At 39.7% G+C, this 24,867-nt stretch overlaps 1 protein-coding gene across 1 annotated transcript; it reads right to left on the bottom strand.

Moving 5' to 3' along the window:
- Window positions 1-217: 217 nt before the first annotated feature.
- SERPINB10 (serpin family B member 10) lies at window positions 218-24,000 on the bottom strand. Its single transcript, XM_019463817.2, has 8 exons — window positions 23,877-24,000; window positions 19,833-20,009; window positions 17,678-17,740; window positions 16,853-16,990; window positions 15,025-15,142; window positions 6,337-6,479; window positions 3,286-3,441; window positions 218-1,297 (listed from the first exon to the last, which is right to left on the bottom strand). Exons 2-8 carry the CDS (start codon window positions 19,998-20,000, stop codon window positions 893-895), a joined length of 1,191 nt encoding a protein of 396 aa, XP_019319362.1. The 5' UTR covers window positions 20,001-20,009; window positions 23,877-24,000; the 3' UTR covers window positions 218-892.
- Between the last annotated feature and the right edge of the window lie 867 nt (window positions 24,001-24,867).

The following is a 24,867-nucleotide window of genomic DNA, read 5'->3' as shown; positions in this document are numbered from 1 at the left end:
AAAATGAAAATAACAGCTAATAGACTGTCCACAAACAGTTGTGTGAATGGCTTTTGACGACATTGGAAAAACACGGCCAATTTTATGAAGATTTAGTGTGACTAAGAACATCTTCTTATAACTTACAATACATATTATATCAATTAGAAATTTGTTCTGCTTCATAAAAATGTTAAAAGCAGGGATGTTAGCATGACGACACTTTTACACATGATAATTATTCTTCATGAAATGTTTATTTTTGAACACTTTTCCATTCACAGAAAGTTGCAAAGATAATACAGGGAATTCTGTATACTACTAACACATTTTCCCCGTACTAACACCTAACATTATCATTATACATTTGTTCAAACTAAGACGGCAATTAATTGTTAATAACTAATCTCCATATTTCATTTGGATTTCACTGGCTTTTCCATTAATGTCAACATAAGTATTTTTTTCTTAAACACTCTGCAGAAAGGGTGGGAGCTTCATTTTACAGCGGTAGTTTCTGAACTATCAAAATTACACTCCTGAGAAAATTCTGGCTTATCCATATATCACCTTTGTGAAGATTTTTCTTCACTCAATGAGGCATGTGAACCATAAGTGACACTGATAATACAGTGACCAAGGAGTTCCGAAATGGTAAGACGCTCAATTGAATAACATAGCACTTCTGAAATGTAAATAAAAGTCACATCAAGACAAAATGTTAAGTGGTAAAAATGGCTGTATAGGTATGAAAAAATCACTAGAATGCATTATTTCAAGGCTTATCGGCTAACATTTGACTGTGAAAAAGATACGAGCTATAAGCTGATTTTTATTATAATTGTGTTTTTTCCTCTTTTGGTGCACTTTCCACACTGTAAAATGGTCTCATTTGGTGAGAGAGATACATGGTTTAGGGGGAGCAGAATCTCCCGTAAAAGAGAATGCTATTGGTTCTGTTGTGCCTGATGAAGAAGAGGAATGGGTGATTCGCATTAAATTCAATGGAGGGGAGTCTGCTTCGAAAACTCACCTCACTCCCGGTGCCGGCTGAAGCCTCTGTACCTTGTTCATTTATTTCTACAAAAGACTTGTGGAAAACATTGGACAGAAGTAAGTTTCTGTCCATAGACATTCCTGAGAAATCAGCTTTGCCCTGGTTAAAGGCGTCGCTCATGCCCATACTGCTCAGGGTCGACTTGAGGTCATAGGTCTCTTGGAGCATGAACTTGGGGAGATACAGCTGCACTTCACAGAGCTCCATCATGTCTGCGCTGGCCCACCCACTCAGCTTCTCATAGGTGATGGCCTTTTCCAGCTGCGGGTGTGGAACAAGAAGGAGAGAGTCAAAGTAGAGGGAGGAATATTGGTTGGGCGAGGCCTCGGGATAGAACATAGATGAATTACCATCACTCCCGTTACCCCGGGTAGCAGAGCACACACTTTCGAAAATTATTTCTGTAATGAAATGCTTCACACTGTTGACCTACAGAATCTTTGTTTTGCAACTTAGTAGTTCTCAGGATACAGGGGAACTAGACTTTGATTCAAAATGGCAGTACTTTTGCATCACCTGGGTGGCTTAGTAGGTTAAGCATCCGTCTCCTGATTTAGGCTCAGGTCATGATCTCACAGTTCGTGAGCTTGAGCCCCACATCAGGTTCAGTACTGACAGCATGGATCCTGCTTGGGATTCATTCTCTCTCTCTCTCTCTCTCTCTCTCTCTCAAAATAAATAAATAAACATTTAAAACAATGGCAGCACTTCTATAACAGTAATGCAAGACATCAACTACACATGGAAATGCAGTAGCAATATTCATTTAGATTCTGTCTACGCAAAAGCATAACCTTTGGAAGAAATTGTGTGCCAGGGTACAAAAAAAAAAAAACCATATTTGTTACATTAACATGGGAGACAGTTCTTTGAAAACAAAATCTGAGATGAGATAAAATGTCACAACAATATGAAATTAGTCACTATAAGCTATGCAAAAAAGAAGTGAAGGAAAAGTAAAGAAAGGAAACTCTCCAAATCTTAAGAGTGATGCCTTTTTTAGCGTAGTTTTGAGAGTGTTTATCTCCTCTTTATATTAAAAAATTTTAAATGATAAATACATATACCTCCATATGCATAAGGATATATCTAAAAAATGTGCTTTTTAAAAAAATGTTAAGTGTATTTATTTATTTATTTAGAGAGACAGAACACAAGCAGAGGAGGAGCAGAGAGAGGGACAGAGAGAATCCCAAGCAGGCTCTACCCTGCCAGCGCAGAGCCCAGTTCAGGGCTTGAGTTCACAAACCGTGAGAACGTGACCTGAGCCGAGATCAGGAGTTGGATGTTTAACCGATTGCACCACATTTTTAAAAAATAGCATGTTTGTTTCAAAACCCTTGCTTTTGCTGCTCTGAGAGTTTTCTACACCCAAGCATTGCTGTCAATTACATACTTGTAGATGGTGTACATTGTTAATCTGACAGCATATTCAGCTCAGGAACCTGCACTCTTAGGAGGAAAGGCTTATCTTACAAGCGTGTGACCCTAATGGCTTAGTGTCCACACTCGGTCTTATTTTTACCATCCTCTCTGGCTTCACAAATCTTATGATACAATTTGGAAATCTTTTCTACCTTCTTGCAGGACTGTGGAAACGTTTAAGTATAAAGGATCTGGCACACATGAGAAGTTACGCACTGTGCAAAGAAAGCCAGGCCACTCATTGCATGAGAGACTGACGTTCAATTTAAATTTACAAATGGCTCAGAAACATGGTCTGACCAAAGTGCTGTCCACCATAATAGAAATTTGGCTGATAAACAACTTAAATAATGCTTGAAGGTGGTCTGATACAGACTATTTCTCCTGAAGACTATTTACATGATTAAAAAAAAATTTTTTTTAAGGTTTGGCAGTCAGTATCTTGTTTAAAAATGTATATCCAAAGCTAGATGGATGCAAGGGTTAGCCTCCAGTTAGGTGGGCTTTACCAGAGGGAGAAGAAAGACCCAGACTGATTGAAAGATGGATCAATGCACACAGCTTTGTGACAGGCACTCCGTTGCTCGTGTGGCTGTTTGTTTACCCAATGCTAGAGCCTGTAGATTCCTAGCCTTTCTGAGGATAGTAATACCAAACTGACAGCCTTTTAGAAAGCTTAAATGACACTGTGAAGGTGAAGTCCCTAGGGCTCCGATGTGTTGGTTGCCTTCCTCTACAGGAATCAAAGAACAAGGAGATTATGTCTTATATTTACCCCCAGAGCAGTGAACACTGAAACCACCTTCACATCAGACAGACTGTACCTGATCCAGTCCTTCGATATCTTCTGGCAGCAGGATGAGCAGGCTAAGGTCACGGCTGTTATAGTAGAGTTGGAGGCCCGTGGCCTGTGGCTCTTCAATGTGAAAAGCTTGGAGTTTTGTTTTCATGGACATCATTTGCACTGGTTTGCTTATACTCTATGGGAAGTAAGTAGCAAAGATTGGTGTTCCACCAAATCTTTAAATTATTTTTATCATAATTGGTGCCCGGTAGTCTGAGATACTGGTAAAACGTGATTCTCTGCAAAATGCTGAATAAAGTTATTCAGACCTTGCTTTCTGGAAATATGTGTCCCAGTGGAAACCATTATCCATAAGTGATGTGGAAGTTTCTTTTATAACACTATTGTGGCAACTTCTGTAAATCATAGCAAGATGGATCCTACTGAACACCTAAAAAACTATATAATCTTATGTAAACTACGTAAATGTCAACGATTCAGAAACTGAATAAGGTGTATTTCACATGCAAGCCATTTGAGAAAGTAGTTTAGTGTCATAAACACTGCAATTTACTAAGAGAATAAAAAGATAATGGACTAGGAGGAAATATTTGCAAAACACATATCTGATAAAGAGCTGGTATCAAAACATACAAAGAACTCTTATAAAGTCGATGATAAAACAACCCTATTTTACAATATAGGCAAAAGATATGAACAGATACCTCACCAAAGGAAGACACATAGTATTTGAAAAGATGCTCAACCATATGTCATTAGGTAATTGCAAATTAGAACAATGAGACACCACTACAGACCTTTTAGGATGGCTGAAAGTCCAAAACACTGACAATATCAACTGCTGGCAAGAATGTGGAGCAACATGAAATGTCTTTCTCTATCAGTGGGAATGCAAAGAGCAAACCCCTTCAGAAGACAGTTCTTTTGGTAGGTTCTTACAAAGCTAAATGTAGTATTACCGTATGATCCAGGTGTGCTAATATGAGTGAAAAACTTATATCCACAAAGTCTTGTGCACAAATATTTATAGCAGCTTTATTTATAATTGCCAAAAACTTAAAGCAACCAAGATGTCCCTCAGAGGGCGAATGGCTAAGCAAACTGCAATACCTCCAGTCAGTGGAATACCATTCAACAATAAAGTGAAATGATCTATCAAGCCGTGGAAAGACAGGGAGAAAACTTACATACATATCGCTTAGTGGAAGAAGCCAGTCTGAAAAGGCTACATACTATACAATTCCAACGATATGACACTCCAGAAAAAGTAAACCTGTAGAGACAGTAAGAAGATCAGTGGTTGCCAGGTATTTAGGAGGAGGGATGAGTAGGTGGAGTACAGGGCATTTTTAGGGCAGTTAAACTATTCCATATGATACTATAATGACAGATCCATGACAAAAAGCATTAGTCAAAACCCATGGAACTGTACAAGACCGAGTGAACCCTAAATGTAAACTATGGACTTCAGTTAATGAAAAGGTATCAATATTGGCTCATTAATTGTGACAAATGCACCACACTAAGGCAAAATGCTAATAATAAGAGAAATTATGTGAGTGGGGGGGGGTGTAAGGGAACACTACTTTGCTCTCAATTTTGCTATAAACCTAAAAATGCTCTTGAAAGTGTCCATTTTTAGTAAAGACAATGGTAAAAAAACAAAACAAAACCCTGCAATTCAGATATTGGGAAATATGTCATTTATCCATTCTATATGGAGCTAAATGGCAATCACAAAGCCCCACCCTTCTGCTAATGTAGTGGCCATATGACCAGAGCTGTTCGTTCAGGATACTACATGATTGTTTCGGGGATGAGCACATGAATGGCACAAAATAGAGTCTTCCCTGGGAGCCTTCTGTTAGAGCTAGCAGCAGACTTTATCTACCAGGGTTTCGAAGCTAGAAGACTGACAAAGGGGCAACCATATTCCCAGGTCGTGTGGATAAATTGTATCTTCAGTATTAGATTCCCTGGAGCTCTCAATTCCTCTCAGTTACACGAACTAATGCTAATACAATTCCCATTTCACCGGAGCTAGTTTGGAGTGCTATTTTTATCACTTGCAACTGAAAATTCCTTGTGGATATACTAAGCCAGGTAACTATCCAGCTCATTTCTGGCTAGTCTATTTGATTACATGTTCAGTCCCTTCCCCATCTTTATCCCACTGATTATGTAAGAACCATCTATTGTACACATCCACGTGATTGCTGCAGTAGGTCCCTGGCAACACTGTTTATGTGAGATGAGCCACTCCAGGACCAAACAGCTGCAAACAAGTGTTGGATAATCAATTCCTTTCCTGGGAATTTAAAATGAGATCTATCAGAACAGTCTCTAAAACAGAGACAGTGTTGTGAGTAGACAGATTGTGCCATTGCGGATGGGGAAGAAGAGAAAGTTAGACTTTAGCATGGTGTAAGAATGATGGGAGAAACAGAGTTGAAAAGGTAGAGACTGAGTCTTATTCCAAGGCCCAGCCACATCCCAGCCCTTGGATTCTATGAGATCTATCTGTCACTTTATATTAGTCTCCCTTTTTGTTGCCAATGGTTCCTATCACAAAAATAAGCATGATGCATCCTAACGCTAGGAGAAAACTCAATGAAAGAGATGAGATTTTAAATTTGTGTTTCTTTTACTTTTGGAAGTGTAAGAGTTTGGTAGAAGAGAGTATTTCTCTGGTAGAACAAGAACAGAACTTATAGTGAAGAGTTGGGGTTACAGTTCTGGTAGGTTTCTGACTTAACATGACTCCAGTCATGTGACTCCAGCCACTTAGCCACCTGGGAAATAAATATAATAACTACCTTATGTACTCTATCATAGCCGTAGCAAGGACTGAGTGATAAATCTGTGAATAGTCTATTTTAAGAGAAAAAAAAAAACAATGAAAGGGGAAATCCCAAGTGTGATGGATTCGGGAGCTTTTAGTTCAGCCATCCCTGTCCTGGTAAGAAGCAGAGTTATAGGAACACATATTCAGAAAGAAGAGTGAATTTACACTAGAATCTCCTTCACAATGTCGTGTAAAAGCTCATGCTGATTATTAAGAGATTTCTACCTTGTTTATTCTGAAAGGCTTTTCTGTAGTATTTTGGACTAAGAATTGATGTTCCCAGATTCCTTTAAAGTAAAGGGCGTTCACCAGAACCATTCTGGTTGCAGAATTCACAGCATCATCAGGTAGGAGATTCACAATTTTTCCTAAAAGAGCAAGAGGACAGATTATAAATAGTATCATTGCATCCTGGCAATATGCCACACTTATAAAAATAATAATTATGGGATACTGTTAAGTGATAATATCTCATATCCACCAATGATCGAAACTGGGATGTTAGCACTGATATAATATTACCAACAGAGCCTATTTAAATTTCATCTATTTTTCGAAGAAAGTCCTTCTTCTGGACCAAAAATCAATCCAAGATCTCAAGTTGTGTTTAAGTGTCATTTCATCTTAATCCCTTTGAATCTGGGACAGTTCTCATTCATTCTTTGTCTTTCATGACTTGAACATTTTTGAAAAAAGTTTGGTAGCATGTCCCTCAATTCTAGTTCAGATTTGTCTGATGTTTCGTCAATTGTTTCCACCGAGAAAGATACGTTAGTTCCTAACAGCCAATGCCTGTAAATGCAATCTTATTTGGAAACAGGGTCTTGACAGATCAAATCAAGTTAAAATGAGGTCATACTGGATTAGGATAGCTCCAATCCAATGACGGACATCCTCACAAGAGGAGGAAAATTTGGACATAGACACAAAGAAAGGACAAGGCTTTGTGAAAACACAGACACGGGACAGACATAAAGAAAAAATTATGTGCCAACAGAGGCAGAAATTGGAGTGAAGTGTCCATAAACCAAGAAACTTTCAAGGATTGCCAGCAACCACCAGAAGCTAGGAGAGAGACATGGAAAAATGCCTTCCCTACTCATTTAGAGGAAGCATAACCCTGCTAACACCTTGATTTCGGACTTGCAGCCTCCAGAGTTACAGGAGAACACCCTTCTATTGTTTGAAATGAACCAGTGTGTCGTAATTTGTTATGGCAGCCCTGGGAAACCATCACAACCACGGAAGTGATGTTGTGTCTTTCTCAATGAATCATACCAGGAAATATATGATGTTCATATGTCCCATTAGTAGTGATATTAACCTTGATGATTTGATGTCTACAGGTTTCTCAGTGTAAAATTATGACGTCTTCCCTTTGTAATTAATAAGTATCATGTGGGGACATACTTTGAGACCATACAAATTTCCTGTATTCACCAAACTTTTGCTCACTGATTTTAGCATTTATTGATGATCTTGACTGAAACAATTATTACTGCAGTTTTTGTCAAATGGTGATTTTCAATTTCCACTATTCCTTCTACATTTATTAATTGGAATTCTACTACGAGGAAGAACTTTCCCATCTCCTTCTTTTACTTAGGTATTCAATAATTTATATCCCTATAGACGCATGCATATTTGTTTTACTCTGTGTCTTATAATTTATTACTATCATTATTTATTTTGTTTCTCAAACTCTCCCAGATTTGGCTATTGGGAACTTCCTCAGCTTGGCTCCTATGTCCATTTGACATGTTCCCAAATATTTTGAGCACTTCCCTACATTCTGGTACCACAGTATATCCTACGGTTTGTCTGGTGCTTTCTAGGAACCCTGGTTACTTTTTTGAAAGGATGGCTTTTAGAAATCAAGATGTGAATGTTAGTTATGCTGATTACTACTGGGGTATCATTGCTCAGCAGGGAAAGCTAGGAAATTCATATATTATACACACATCTGTAAGTATTTTCACATCTATATAATTCTCTTTCTTCTGATCTGTTAAAGATGAGGAAATCATATTGATATCACCTGTTTCAATCCAACACTGTGGGGTTTATGCTCACCTTTGCTTTTCCTTATTTGTAGTTCCTTTCTCTGTCAACTAGAAACCTGGGCCTTATTATTCCCAATATATTTACTTATTTGCTCAATCCTAGAATATACGTAAAATAGGTTCAGAATGGCTAATCCATTCTCCTATGGAAAACAAATTTGATAACTAGGGTACAAGATTTGTATACGGTTCCCTTTTTTAAGCCTTAGATTGATTACGTAATGAAAATATTGTTTTACTAGAGCAAAGATTTGTTCAAAAGAATAATTCTGAAATGGGATTGTAAGCCAAGAAAAGATGCTATTGAAGGACCGGAAGTTTTGAAGAGAAAATACAGGTGGATTAGACTGATAGGTGAAGCCACAGTGTGTATGTGCATACACACACACACACACACACACACACACACATACACACGAGGACTACTGAGGAAGTCCAAGTGTTATCCAGGGAGTTGGAATCTCAAAGGCCACGAGCAATGGAGCTTGTTGGGAAAAGGGGAATGTCAATAAGATTGAGGGAATTATTTCATTCACAGCAATTTTTCTTAGCCTTGACTGTGAATTAGAATCACCTGAGGATTTAGAAATACTGATGCTTGAGCCTCACTTCCAGAGACCTGAATTAATTCACCTGGAGCTGGGCTTAGGAATTATTAGATGTAGTTTCAGTAAATTTAGTTTCACCTATAGTGAGGACTGAGAGCCACCGGTTTGAAGACTTTTGGTCTATTGGCCTTTTATACCTCCCTGCGTGCCAGCAATGGGTAGCAAATATGTTAGCTTGCAGGTTAGTGCAGTGAGTAAGGACGCTCCCGTCACAGTAGGGTTAGGACATAGAGGGATTGCTGAATTGCATTTTTAAAAAATAAGGATTATATGTAACACTTGTAATAAAACTTTTAAAAGTAAAGAATAACTAAAATTAGGGGCGCCTGGGTAGCTCAGTCAGTTAGGCGTCTGACTCTTGATCTGAGCTCAGGTCATGATCTAACAGTTCTCGAGTTCGAGCCCTGCGTTGGGCTCTGTGCTGTACAATGCAGAGCCTGCTTGGGATTCTCTCCCTCTCCCTCTCTCTCCCTGCTCCCGTCCCTCAAAATAAATAAATAAACTTCTAAAAATGTTTATGAAAGAACAACTAAAATTAGGTCTACTAAACTTCTCAGTTTCCCTTTACTTTTACAGATGTAAAGTAGGTCTGGAAAATGATAGTAGGTGAGTGAAATTTAACAAAGCAGCGGTGAAACGAAATCCAGAGCTCTGGTCTTCCATTTCGAGTGGCTTGCTGGTCAACTGACTCCAGGTAGGGGTGGGAGAGGAGACACCCGATTTGTAGCTCGTGTCTGTAGTGTCAATATTCTCACCATATTGATTTCAAGCTACCAACGTGAAGTCACTGAAAGAGGGATTGGGAAGAGATGGGTACAGACAGCCAACGGGCTCCGCGAGCCTGCACTATGCCACATGCACCGCCTGCTGCAGTCCTCACAGGGGGCACATCAGAAGCACCTGTGTGGCTTTTGCAAAACAAGACAAAACAACATCTCCCTCATCTATGAAACAGACATTTCAATTTTAACAATTAAATTTGAATTCGATTTTAAATGATAATGTCAAAACTTAAACACGTTAGCATCTGTTTTTCTATCTTATGAAACACAGCATATTAAACTTAATTTAAAATGTCTTTGATGGTTCAGCATGGGGAGGCCATCTACATCCTTTTTTTTAATCTTCATTTTTGCACAGAAGCTTTACATTTGAAAAGTTCTGGGTCATTTTTAACCAATTACTCTATCATGTGATAGAGCCGCGGGTGCAAATAGGGAACGTATCGAGGACTGGGTTTGCACAGACTTATCTCAAGTTGACCAAGATCCAGATGATGTAAGCTTTATTGCATTGTTCCCTGGGTTCATACGCTTTCAAGGAAACTAGCCTCTTGAAACTTCTAACCACATGTTAGAACATGTACAATATAATTATTTTACAAAGGATGTAAAAAAATGTAGTTAAATGCAACTTTAAAGTAACACACAGAGCCAAATTTGACCAGGATTTTCCTACACTCTTGAGAACTAACGTCCACCTACTGGCTGGCTCATTGCACGCGTCCTTGGTAGTTTTAGGTATTGGGAAGGACAATCTTCGAAGATTTTCAGGGTTAAGTCCTGCTGGGCACCGAGTTATTAATGTGACACTAGAGTGCCCCATGTGCCAAGCAGATGATAGATTTTGAGATTACAAACACGGAGACAAACATGGATTACCAACCCCCACTTTTAAGGAGTTTATAGACTATAGGGAAGACAAATCAGAAAACAATTGCAACATTTAACAACACTATCATGGAGTGATATGTGTGTGTCCAGTGTATGTCCCAGTGATATGTGTGTGCTGTGTATGGCCCAGTAGTCCATATGACTACTTGAAAGATGACCTATTTGAAAGCAGAAGGAAAGAAGCTTCCTTCAGGTGGCTCAGAGGGAATGCAGTCATGCCAGAGTTTCTAGCAACTTTCCTTTACGGATGTGCAGAACTCTGCCTCAACAAAGTTCCTGCCTAGCTGGTTAATTCCTTACCTTATCTGATGTTGAATAGCCCTCAAACAGCAGATGTTTGTGTTCAATATGTAAAGAGAAAATATAGAAAGATTACAGCTTTCTTCCTCTTTAGAAGAGTCTGCTTCCCCTCTCCCTACCAGACCACATAATAGGCACTGGGTTAGGAATTTGAGACCTCAGATTTAGTTCAGCCTCAGACTATCCTTAGGCCTTAGGCTCACTTCTGTCATATTGAATGCTTTTGCCTGTATAATCCCATGTGGTCCTCCTGCTAACTGAAACAGTGCACGTATTCAGTAAAGACTAGCTGACCTAGTCTTTACTAGGCTTACTTTTGAATGAATCCAAACCAGATGTAAGTTAAGTAAAATGGTCACTCTTGCCTCACCGTGGCTTTTGAGTCACTAATACAATGAAAAAGGAACTGAGAATTCAGGGCTGCCAACTTCCTCAGTTTAGTTCAACAAACAGTAACGTTCCGAACAACTGCTATGGGTGGGCCTGCCGTGTGTTAGTTGATTCACCTCGAATCAGGCAGCATCATTGCACTTGGGTCCTTCAGTCTAGTAGGGGAGGCCTCAGCAGTTAACTTCAATAACAATATGGCGCCTGTCAAGGTAAACTTTCGCACTGAGTACGATGCGAACAAAGAGGAAGACGCTTAGCCAGGCCTGGGAGCCAGCAGCTTCTTGGAGGACATTACACCTGAGGGAAGCCTGAGGGGTTATCCCATGCCAACAGAGGGGCTGGGAGTGGCAGGGCAGGGTAGGATGTTTCAGATAGAGGGAAGAGCTTACGCAAATGCACGGGGTCATGAGGTGGCACAGGGAGTTCTGGAGACTCTGTGGCACTTGGAATTCCTAAAGTACAAATTCTGAGTCAGAGAATGACAAAGGTTGAAGTGGGGAGACAAGCAGAGCTCTAGGGGCCTGCTGGGCCTTTTATGTCAGTTTAGGGAGCTTGAACTCATCCTGTGGGTCATGGGGCACCATGATGGTATTGGGTTCAAGAGTCACATTATCTCCCTGGTCTAATTCACATTATAGGTACATCATCTGGGTGGCTGACAGGAGATGAGATTTGAGGGAAGCAAGAATAGAGGCAGATTATTGTATTAGCACAGATAAATGATAACCAAAGCCAAAAACAGGGGAGGAAGAAATTGGAAGGAAAGGTGAACTGAGAAACATGTAGGAGAAGGCAAAGGAAAGGGGAGAGCTGAGAGCATCTGTCAGATTTCTGGTGTGAGCAAGAGTGTGCATGCCATCACTGAGATGGAGAACGAACACACGAGGAAGATGAGGTGTGGCAGAACCTTTCTGAGGTGTGACTTCAGGTCCGTTGAGTTTGAAATATGTGGGGCCCTCAGCAGGCATGTCTGGCAGGTATATATAACGAGCACCGAAGTTCCAGGGGTACGCCTAAACATTCCACATACTTGGATGCCATGCTAAGGCTTAATTATTAGTATTCATTAATAATTACATCTTTTGCATTTCTTTGTGAGATATAATGGACCGTCAACAGTTATATCGATTTAAAAGGCAGCTTGGTCTGTTGAAATGAGTTCAGACTTTGGAGCGAAACTGACTTAGATTGGAATCTTATCTTGCTCTTATCTCTGAAGATTTAAACTCTGTGATCTTGGACAAATTAATTTCTCTAAAGCCTCAGCTTCCTAATTTCTAAGATAAGGATTACAGTAAAAGACTGCTAGGTTGTCTACGAGAGTCTTTCTACTATTTCCTTTTAGAAATAGAACGCTTGTGTTGTTAATTTTAGCCATGCTGACAGGTGTGAGGTGATATCTCATTGTAGTTTTCATTTGTATTTCCTTGATGATGAGTGATGTTGAGCATCTTTTCATGTGTCTGTTAGCCGTCTGGAGGTCTTCTTTGGAAGAATGTCTGCTCTCGTCTTCTGCCCGTATTTAACTGGATTATTCATTGTTTGGGTGCTAAGTTTGATAAGTTCTTTATATATTTTGGATACTAACCCTTTCTCAGATAGGTCATTTGCAAATATCTTCTCCCATCCCGTAGGCTGCCTTTTAGTTTTGTTGATTGTTTCCTTCTCTGTGCAGAAGTATTTTGTTTTGATGAAGTCCCAATGGTTTATTTTTGCATTTGTTTCCCTTGCCTCAGGAGACATACCTAGTAAGAAGTTGCTACATCCAATGTCAAACAGGTTACTGCTTGTAGGATTTTAATAGTTTCCTGTCTCACTTCACACCAGTCAGAATGACTAAAAAATTAATGACACAGGAAACAACAGATTTGGGGGAGGAGGTGGAGAAAGGGGAACCTCTTGCACTGCTGGTGGGAATGCAAACTGGTGCAGCCACTCTGGACAACAGTATGAAGATTCCTCAAAAAGTTAAAAAACAGAACTACCCTACAGTCCAGCAGTTGCATTACTGGGTACTTACCCTAGTAAATTTTTGAATAGAAAAATATAATTTGAAGGGATACATACACCCCAATGTTTATAGCAGCATTCTCAACAATAGCCAAATTATGGAAAGAACCCACATGTCCATCAACTGATGAATGGATAAGGAAGTGACGGTATATATACACAACGGAATATTACTCAGCCACTAAAAAGAATGAAATCTTGCTATCTGCAACGAGTTGGAAAGAGCTAGAGAGTATGCTGAGTGAACTAAGGATCAGAGAAAGACAAATACCATATGATTTCACTCAGATGTGGAATTTAAGAAACAAATGATAATAGGGGAAAAGATGAGAGAGGAAAACCAAGAAACAGACTCTTAACTATAGAGAACAAACTGATGGTGACAGAGGGGAGTTGGATGGGGGTGAGTTAAATGGGTGATGGGGATTAAGGAGAGCACTTGTTGTGGTGAGCACCATGTGTTGTATGGAAGTGACCAATCGCTAAATTTTACACCTGAAACTAATATTACACTATATGTTAGGTAACTGGGATTTAAATAAAAACTCAAAGTATTTAAAATTAAAATTAAAAAAGAAATAGAACGCTCAAATTTTAGGTGAGCATGCGGCTACGCATCTAAAAACGACATCTTAGGGGCGCCTGGGTGGTTCAGTCGGTTAAGCGTCTGGCTTCGGCTCAGGTCATGATCTCACGGTTTGTGAGTTCGAGCCCCACGTCAGGCTCTGTGCTGATGGCTTAGAGCCTGGAGCCTGCTTCGGATTCTGTGTCTCCCTCTGTCTCTGCCCCTCCCCTGCTCATGCTGTCTCTCTCTCTCTCTCTCAAAAATAAATAAACATTAAAAAAAATTTTTTTTGTAAAGTTTATAAAAACAACATCTTATAGGGGCACCTGGGTGGCTCAGTTGGTTAAGCGTCCTACTGGCTCACATCATGATTACGCGGTTTGTGAGTTCGAGCACATCAGGCTCTCTGCTGACGTTTTTTAAAATGACATCTTATAGATCTTTATTACAGCAAGTCTAGGGGGCCAACTATCCCAGTTCGCCTGGGACTGAGAGAGCTTTAGGTGCTAAATCCAGGAAAATCTCAGGCAAATCAGCACAGGTTGGTTACCGAAGCATAAAGTACGCCATGTAACTGACTTTGGGATATGAGTGAAACTGTTGTGTGAAACTCTCAGGTCATGTCCTTAAGAGCAAAGAGGCTTTCTTCTCCCCATTTTTACTGACTGTAAAATGACAAACATAAGAATCATCTTAGACGTAAATATGAAAGCCATGTTTTCAGCATGGCAGAGCTGACCCACTAGTCTGGGTCTCCGGATGGCCTCATGGAACAGACTGCTTATCTCCCTTTTGACTATTATGTGAAAGAAAAATGAGCTTCTATCCTATCATTAAGCTACTGTATTTCAGGTCTCTTTGTCACAGCAGCATAGCCCTCACTCTAACACATGGCCTTATTTTGAAAATTACTTAAAATCACATGACATTTTTAAGGCCACAATTTTGTTATTAACTACTAGCTATTTTTCTTTAGAAATCACAAATGTAGCAGTGTCCTAAATTTCCTTTTTGCATTTTTCTACTTTTTACCCCTGGACTTCTCTTTAGATTTACTGGGATATAAGAATTCCTTGTCCACTTAGTAAAGGGGGTATCTTGACTTTTAAGTTTTGGAAAAGACTAATTGAGAAAGCTGTGGATCTCAAAATCATGGGCATGAATAGAAAGACATGTTCTGAATACCTAGAACGTGACCACAGTTCTACTTACGAAATACACATACTTACACTCAATGCAAACTCAAAAAAAATACAACAATGCTTGGAGAAAGTGGTCTGTCAAGCACCCCGGTGAAAGCTTACCCTCAGTCTGGCTTTCAACCCAAGAGTTGATCTCCTTTCGGATTTGTCCAGAAGCTCCCACAAAGTCAACAGACCGTGGCTCCGCACCAAAGTATGTTTTCATGTCTTCTAAATATTTCTGGAAGATATAGGTAATATCTCCGTCTGTAGAGTTTATCCGAAACTGAGAAATCAAGTCTACTGATGGGCAGGTGCAAACCCCCACCTCGTTGCCCCTTTCTGTCTTTCCATACTCCCATTTTGGTCAAAAACTAAATACCTCCTCTCTAAAACTGGATGGGCACTGACTCGCCAAGCAGAAGCCCAGATGGGGAGGGAGGCCTGCCCATGTATCCATGCCCTGTATTTATTCATGCCTATGAAATGGGGCTGGAATGAAAAGAGACAGGATTCTAGGAATCCCAGGACTGACCCCAGTGAGCAAGAGTTTTTCGCGGTTGCACTTGGCTTTCTGTAGCAGAGGTGGAGCCTAAGTGAAGCCTGAAGGGTCTGGCAGCTGGCCCCTGGGACTCTGAGTGCCCATGAGCCCGTGATGGGCCCCTGAGGAAAACTCTACACTGCAGTGCAAATTGATCGGTAGGCATGGCCGGAGGTTCAGCGGGCTTTCTGAGGGAAGAAAGCTGGCCTTTCGGCCTTTGATGTCCACCTTGATGGCAGTCATATAAGTGGGCTGTAGGGTTGCTGCTTGTGGGAGCACCTGCCTCGGGAACACAATTTACTCCTCAGGACAGCTGTCATACTTCTTATTTTTATTACTTTATGTAGGAATCGTGTGCAGTAAAAAAAAAAATGAGTTAACTCAGCTTCCAGAAATCTAAATTCTGTAGAATTTATAATCTGGTAAAAAAAAAAAAAATTTGAAGAGTCACAAGGCACCATTCTTTGTCTTGCCTCATGGCTTCTGATCAACCTGTGTGAGCACATCCAGGGCTGGTGGACACTTTAAAAGATGTATCATTTTGTATCTCTGTGCCCTTCTCATCTCTCAGTGCCCACCGGACTCAAATACCTCCTGCTTCTGGATCAAACCCGAATGCACACGACTACCAGTAGCAAATGTCTTTAAGACCTTGTTTGGATGCTTTCATGCCTTTCGTAAGCATAACAAAGCCCAAGTCCTGAACTTCCCAGAATTCACTGACTATGGTCAGGGATAGCACTACTGGGTACCACAAGGTACTTCATCTCTTACATTGTTATCCCTCTACCCTATCTGATCTCCTTCCTGTTTGCCCACTGGGCACCCGCTCTCTTATGAGATGGGCTCTGAGGAGCCTTTGAATCTGAAGCAAGGAAGAAATCATGGTCTGTGTTGAGGGGTCTAGACCATCAGAGTAGGAGAGAAGTTGGTATTATTCTATATTAAGAGTGTTTCCTGAAGTCTCAAAAGTCATGTTGTGAAATGACTTGTCTGATCCCGAAGTCAGCTTTGCTCTTGAGGCCGCAGTCTGCAGTCATACGTCCAGGACGAGTACCTCCTTTGGTGTCTGCAGATTAAACCTCCTGAGTTACTCCACTTGTTTGTTCCACTTCCTGTGAAACAAATGCTAACCCAGAGATTAGACAAACCACGTTTCATGTTCACAGGCTGTTCCTCGAGTGTACCCCTTTATTCGAGACGTAAAGATCTGATCGCTAGATCTGGTTTGAGACTGATTATTGGTTTCTGTTAGACACTTACGGGTGCTCCAAATGGTTGTTTGCCAGAAATACTGACCACATTTGTTAACTTTGTCCCTGGGATCTCTAGAGAAACGTACAAAGAGTTTACTGATTGGTCTCGCGTGGCTCTTTCTTTCCCACCAGCTTAAAACATGTTTGCACTTACGGTGTGAAATGGGTAAGTTTGCTCTCCATATATCGCATTGGCTGTTTTAAGAGTGTAAGCATTGCTGGGATTGTTGATTTCCGAGATGAGTGCCTGGAAGTGAGAGTGTATTTCTTCAACCTTGCCCAAACCGAATTCCTTTAAAAGAAAAGGGATTAGTCAAATAAAAATGTCCAACAAAAACTGTCTATATATGAACAACCTGTATTGAACTGAAATGATTTGGTGCACTGCATACAAAAGTTGAAATTGATTGCATGATGGACAAAAAATGTCTTCTTTAACGTTATCAGTGCAAGAATTTAAAAGTTTTTGGGGCTTTGTTTTCTTTGCATTTAGTTTGGAAAGGCAAGAACAAGTTTGAATATGGGGCAGTTTTGAAAGGGAAGAAAAAGGTGGAGAGAGAAAAAGGGAAAGAATATGACCCTTCCAAAAAGTGTACACATTTTTGTATTTTGGAAATTTTTCTATAATTTTCTGATATCTAAAAATTTTTAATATTTATTTATTTATTGAGAAAGAGAGAGTGAGAGAAACATGAGTGGGGGAGGGGCAGAAAGAGAGGGAGACAGAGAATCCAAAGCAGTCTTTGCACTGTCAGCGCGAAGCCTGATGTAGGGCTCAAACCCATGAACGGTGAGTGAGATCATGATCTGAGCCAAAACCAAGAGTCAGATGCTTAACTAACTGAGCCATGCAGGCGCCCCTATGCTACTTTCCTAAGAAAAGTTACCTATCAAAGGGTGCCGAAATTTGCCACAAAAAGACACGTGCTTCAAGTGTTTTCTCCTTGATCATAAAATAGATATTAAAAATAAGACATACCATCTTTCTTTTCTTTTCACTTTCAGGACAAGATTTGTTGTCCTGGTCTCTGAATTGAAGCACCTGTCATTTGAACAAAAAGGCAATATGTGAACACACTTTGCAAAGATGTAATCCTATGAAATACTTATCAGTAAATACAAGTCAGTCATTCCCATCCATACAGAACATATAATTAATTAACCCGGGGAGGGGAGGGTTCTGATTTCAGTTAAATAATGCAAATGGATGAAGTCATCAGCGACTTTTAAACAGATTTTTGAAACTCCAGTTTAAGTAGCTAGTCTCTTTCTTCCAATACTCTTTATAGGACATTGGAGATGATGTTGGGAATACCCTTAGAGGTAACATTCCCTCATATTCCATGATTTATTTTTTTATCTATGGCTGTTTTGAAAACTAGGTTTCTGTTGAGAGCATCATTTAGACAATTTCAGCAAAAGCAACCATTGCTCTAGTTATCTAGAAAACTGAGGGATTTTAGTTGTTTATTCTAGTTCAGTGTTTCGGTTCTCATTGTGTAACCCCCCCCCCCTTTGACATTTATAGACACACTCTTTGTGTTCACCACAGCATTTCCTTTGGAAGTTAACAAGGAGGAGGTGCACATCCTTGTTTCCTCTGAAGTGTGCAACAGTGGAAAACAAGGTGATAATTCCATCTCTCACATCCTGGACCCAGCTTACACTAAGAAATAAAGTCTAGTTTACCAAAGGTTATGCTGACACAAAATAACAGACAGGGGTACATGAACAATTCCATCTCCATTGCAAACTGAAGCTGTTGATATTTAACTAACATTTAAGTAAAGCAAGGGTGAGACACAATAATATATTTTTGTGAAATGGATCCAAATTGGAGTCCACCTAAGATTGCCTATCACATTAATGGTTAAACCTTTTAACAGTTACTAATGATCAACAAGACGTGAACGAGGATTTTGTTGTTGTGTTTAAACTATGCAATATCATGTGAACCAAAAGAATAAGAATGATATCCTTGGCTGAAACTGACAGAATATATATTCTGCCTATTTTACTCAGGATTACTGGCTGTGCCCTTTTCCATATTTGGCACAGAGAAAACTACCTTGAGTGGAAATTCTGTCACTTGTCCTTTTGATTATTGCATGATTTAGGGCTGGATTTACTATTTTATATTTTTTTGTTTTAAAACACACACATATATTTGTATGTTTACACATTTGCACACATAAACACATATGTGGATTTTTAATTATATTTTTGCGATCTATGGCTATACTCACGGGTATACACACACACACACACACACACACTATGCCTGAAGATGCTTACAGCAAATCAATAATTGTTTATATGGTAATATTGTTTTATTATTTTAATGCTCTCAATAAGCTGTTTAGGATCATTCAGACAATGAGGGATTGAATGAAGACACAACCAAACAAATCACAAAGAATAGAATTCACTTGATTTTTCTATTTGTGTCTTCAAGAAAATCCTTCTGAGATCGGAAAGATGATGACAATATTTAAAATATGAGCCATTCAAATACCATATGATTTTGCTCATCTGTAGAATTTAAGCAGCAAAAAAAGGAACAAAGAAAAAAGAAGACAAAACAAAACAAAGAAACAAACAAACAAAAAACCAGTTCTCTTAACTATAGAGAACAAACTCGTGGCTGCCAGAGGGGAGGTGAGTGGAGGGATGGGTGAAATAAATAAAAGAGATTAAGAGCTCATTTTGATGAGCACTGAGTGATGTGTAGAATTGCTGAATCTGAAACTAATATAATACCATATGTTAACTTCACTGGAACTAAAATTTTAAAATAAAATAAAATGAAGTATGAGCCATAACTTCTTGAAATCTATTAATAATCAAAATTAAATTGTTTTTGATGTTGAACCAAACTTGATAATGTTACTGTTTCTGTCTGATCTTGCTAAAAAACACAGGCTCTTAACATGGTTTCTCAAGCAGCAGTTTTCTAAGTGATTCTCTTTCCAAGACTTCTTTTTATGGCCTAAGGAAATGTTTAAGTTGTCTCTTTTGTTTTGAAGGATATGGCCGTACAATGGAAGCTATTTGGATTTCAGGAGGCAAATGATGATAAAAGTCAAAGAAACCATTTGGTTTGAGGGCCACAGAGGATGGTATCCCCTACTCACCTGGGCTATCTGGGCTGCAGTGGTACCCTGGGTGCCGAAATACACCATGGCCAAGGAGGTTGAGATGCCCCAAGGAGAAAAGAAAATATTTTTGCCCTCAGCAGATTCAGCTATCTTTTTGCTAAAATCCAGGGCAAATCGGTTGATTGATTTCACTAGAGAGTCCATTGGGAAAACCTAAGAAAAATAAAGTAGGGATGGAAAACTTGTTAATCGTCTCCACTTATTTTACTTCTGAAAAAAGGATTTGTTGGCAAACACAAATATCTCCCTTTAATCACCCCTTCCTGCAATGACAAAAAATAAATATTATCGAATTCGATTTTATATAGTATATAGAATGCATATATTTCTATCCATTATGTACACATATGTTTCCATTCATCCTTATATGTGTACCTATTCATGACAGCTGAATGAACTGTAGGAAAATTCCACACCAACACTATCCGTTTACATACTAGAAAACTGAAGTCCAGGGGCACCTGGGTGGCTCAGTGGGTTAAGGTCAGGTCACGATCTTGTGGTTCGTGAGTTCAAGCCCCGCGTTGGGCTCTACACTGACAGCAGGGAGCCTTGGGATTCTCTCTCTCTCCCTCTCTCTCTACCCTTTCCCCACTCATGCTCTAAATAAATAAATAAATAAATAAACTTAAAAAAAAAACAACAAAGAAAACTGAAGTCCAGAGAGTTTAAGAGAATTGCTCAAATTTTAGCATGAAGGCATAACAGAGAACAATAGGATGCTGTCAGTTGGCGGCTCCGTGTTAAGAAAACCACAACGAAAGAGGTAGTGGAACCAGGTCTCCGGCGCTGTTAGCCTTGTCCTTCTTTTCAATGCACCACGTGACTGCTGACTTTCCGCAGTAGATGAGAAATCATCATACACCGTTCCAAGACACTTTATGCTTTTTATCACTTACCTATCGCCCATATTTGTACACGTTTTAACCCTATTTACTCATTCACGCCGTTACGTGTGACATTCCCAGTTCCTGGAATGCCTTGACCCTCCTTGACTCTATTAAAATCCAATTCTGTTCGAAGTTTCTCTTTTTCTTCAGAAGCTTTAAGGGTATGTCCTACAACCTCATTTTTTGCCCCTTGCTTGACATTTCTCACACCACTAGCTCTGTCTTCGTATGTTCAGAGCTTTCCAACTCCAGAGGAAGTTCCTTGAGAGTGAAATTTTCTGTATGTCCAATGACACCTTGCTCCGGACTTCACACAAAATGGATGCTGACAAATACCTGTTTATTACTTCTTTACAATGTTCGTTGTTTGGCCTCCAGCCACCATACTTTCTTCATTTAAACTTGAAACCACACACAATTTAGTGGGAAATGCTCTTAGAGAAGTAAGGAACTCCAGGCTCTTTGCCTTTACTCCCACTCACTTGAGAGTCTCTGAAACTGGTCTTTTTGAACAAAAGAGCTCAGGTTTTCTCATTTTTTTTTTTAAATTACATTCAACCTCTAAATTTCACCTCAAATTATGCTGACACTGTAAGTCTTTTAAGACTTGGGTTCTATCAAAGAAATAACTACTTCAATCTGTTGTCATTTTATAGCCAAATAATTTCTCAAACTGGTTAAGTGATGAAACATAAATCAAATTCCTAGACCTAGAAATTCCCAGTAGTGCCAATGACTGTATAGAACTTCATCTTACACTAATATCACCTAGCCCTCAGAACTTTAGAAAGGCCAGGAGTTCTCGCTGGTCAAACAGCTGAATCAAGGGAGAGGCATGTGTAGGCAAAGTTTTGGTTTCATCATGAATTGGATTAACGGTGATCCCATTGAAATCCCTCCTAACCGTAGGCTTACATCTAATTCCAGACTCTGACTCCTGCCTCAGTTGTAGCTTCCGCTTACTGCTGAAGATGATGATAATCCTAGGCTAATATTACTTGACTAAAGAAAAAAACCACAACCTTGGGGTTGCAGTAATTCGAAACTTGCCAATGTCTATTTTTTTCTTGATAGATCCATTGCCATCTTGGAAATAACCTCCTTAGTCTCTTTACAGCTGTGTTCATTCAAATGATGCTCTGTTTACTGCCTCTATATCAAGCTTTATCTCTTCAAATCTCATGAATTACGTTCATATGAAAAATGCTTGAGTCTTCCAAAACGTACTGACCATGAAGACAGGAGAGAGTAATTATCTTTGGGCCTGAGATCTTTGTCTTTCTACCTATGGTTTACAGTTATTCTAGAGTTTAATTCTTTGTAACAAATTCCTGAAAACAATAATTTTATCTAATGAAAGAGCTAATTTCTCGTGCAAAGTCAATATCTAGTTATCTTCAGCTTCATTAATTCTCTTGTTAATATCATCATTAATATACGAGGTATAGCCCAGAACATAAAAGAACAATTCCTGCCATTTTTTTTAACAAAAAAACTTGTAGAAGTGGTAATCCATTAATGAAATTTGACCCAAGAGTAGAAAGTACCTTCTGAAGGAGGCAGAATTTTAGGATGATATTTTACAGGAAATAATTGATCCATACAAGGGTAGACAATGATTTTTTTCAAGGAAGAGTATAAACGTGTAGGTCGGAATCCTACTATGCTATTTTCAGAATAAATTATTCTTCTGCAGTTTTCAAGAGTTATAGCTGTATCAGCTTACATGTATATAAATATAGAAAAATGTAACACATACATTATATATGTTAAATATGTAAATTTCAACCTGTCAAGGGCTTAGAGAAGAAGCTGGAGAACTATGAAAATAATAAAAGGACAGTGTCATTCATCAAAATATCACATCATAGATACCCACAGTCCCAAAGAACCTCCCAGTCCCCTCTAATTCAATTGCCTTGTTTTATCTGCTAAGCAACTAAGGCCCAGAGAGGTTCAATGTGCTGCCCCATATGCACAGCCAGCTAAGAGCAAAGCTATCACTGCAACCCCATTCTCTGGACTCTGAATGCCATTGCTTTTGTCATCTCATTGTCTTTAAGATTTTAATGGTAAGGGGCACCTGGATGGTTCAGCGTCTGACTCTTGATTTCTGCTCAGGTCATGATCTCATAGTTCATGGGATCAAGCCCTTCATCAGGCTCTGCGCTGATGGCATTGAGCCTTCTTGGGGTTCTCTCTCTCCCTCTGTCTCTCTCTCTCCCTCTGTTCCTCCCCTGCTGTGCCTCTCTCTCTCTCTCTCTCTCAAAATAAATAAACATTAAAAAAAATTTTAATGGTAAAAGGGAGAGATTGTGTGATAAAAGAAGGTGAACAGGAGGAATAAAGGAGAGAAGATGGTGTGAAGGAGGACAGTGTGGGAGAGATCCTCGCCCTGTTTTCCATAAGAGGATACTCAACGCTCCTTGCCTTCCCGGTGATACTGATGATACTGCCTGCTTTGTGGGGCTGTGTCTACCAGAAGATAACATGTCCCTCCACCACTTCTATATTCACCCAAAGCCATTTTCTAGGGGAAGCAATAGTTTGGGGTGTTTCATGATGAGTGCGTAGTGGAAGATTGGGGCTTAGACTCTCCACGGAAGAGAAGGAAGCTAACAGTCCCTAGCGTGTGGTGATCGGGACAGGATGTCGGCTGGGAGATCAGGGACAAAAGCCAGACCGTTAGTTCCATACATTAATGAGTGGCCTCAAATACATGTTGCCAGGCCTCTCTTCTAGAAGGGTTAGAAGGGTTAGAAGGGTTAGAAGGGTTGGGGCTCAATTATTCTAACAGTACTCTATTTCTCTTTGCCTAGGTTGACGGATACGGAGGTCATCCATCTAGAAATGTGACTAAAGGAGATTCCGTTTAGTTTCACTGTTCCTGGTAAAACAGTAACTCCTTTTAAATGAATGCTCTCTCTCCCCCTTTGCCCTCTTTCCCCTACAAACTTTGAAGCAGATTGGGGTTAAATCTGACTCGCACAGAATTCTTGAGGGGATGAAGCTTTCTTTACTTATTATTTCTGTCTGAGGGAGCTCTTGATCATTTGTTACTTACCTAGGCACTTCAGCAAAGAAGGGGAAAATAAATAAACACTTTAAAACAAAGAAAGTTTTACCATACCTTGTTTTCTTCCACACAAGCAGAACTGGCAAGTGGCTCCTTCTGTAAGCGATTGTGGCTGAGTTAAGTAACCTATAACTGTAGAAATCTTCTTTAAAAATTCTAGCACCTCCCTTTTCTTAGCCCCACCCTCTGATTCACTCTCAGAAACCCAGACACTCTTCCTTTCAAGTTTATCTTGGCCTAGAGCTCAAATAAAAAGACAGAGCTAGATGATTATGGTTTTGCCTGAATTACTTAATTAGCCACATTTTCCACGTCTGTCCGCATGTAGAGACCTGAACGCTGACAAATTGTAACCCACACTTTCCTTGCTTAATCTCTTCTCTAGGCTGCCAATTGGCAGCAATTACAGTGGTTTTCCCCAGTAGTCTTCTTAATTAAAAAAAAAAAAAAATAGAGGGGCACCTGGGTGGCTCAGTCCATTAAAAATCCGACTTCAGCTCAGGTCATGATCTCGCGGTCATGAGTTTGAGCCCCACATCAGGTTCTCTGCTGTCAGCATGGAGTCCGCTTCAGATGCTCTGTCTCCCTCTCTCTCTCCCTGCCCCTCCCCGCTCACTCTCTCTCTCTCTCAAAAATAAATAAACATTTAAAAAATTGCAAGAATTAAAAATTTTTTAAATAGAAAACTCCAAATTAGTGGAATGGTAATGGGCAGTAAAACAGAAAATATTATGGGCGAAATATTTGCTGTTAAATCGTCAAAGCTGCTTTTTTTTTAAGGTGCCGTGTGTGAGAGGCAGCCAAGGAACATTGGTCCTCTTCTCCTTTGGTGTGTTGGTGTGGAACCCGGGCATAACTCCAACACGTTGGATGTCCATTCTCCCACCCCAGGGACAAGGGGACTGGATTAATGTTTTAGACACCGTCACCGAGTCAGATGCTGGTTCATCATTTTTTGATTATCTTTTACTTCTTCCTATGAATGTCCCCTCACTCCTCCGTATTTATTCCACAGGGAAAACAATAGTTGTTGTTTCATTTTCTA

This window comes from Panthera pardus, unplaced genomic scaffold (genome assembly GCF_024362965.1).
Source record: "Panthera pardus isolate Hobbes unplaced genomic scaffold, ASM2436296v1 HiC_scaffold_15, whole genome shotgun sequence".
NCBI classification, from domain to species: Eukaryota; Metazoa; Chordata; class Mammalia; order Carnivora; family Felidae; genus Panthera; species Panthera pardus.
Note: the sequence above shows the minus strand (reverse complement) of the source record. Positions and strands in the feature narration are given on the sequence as shown.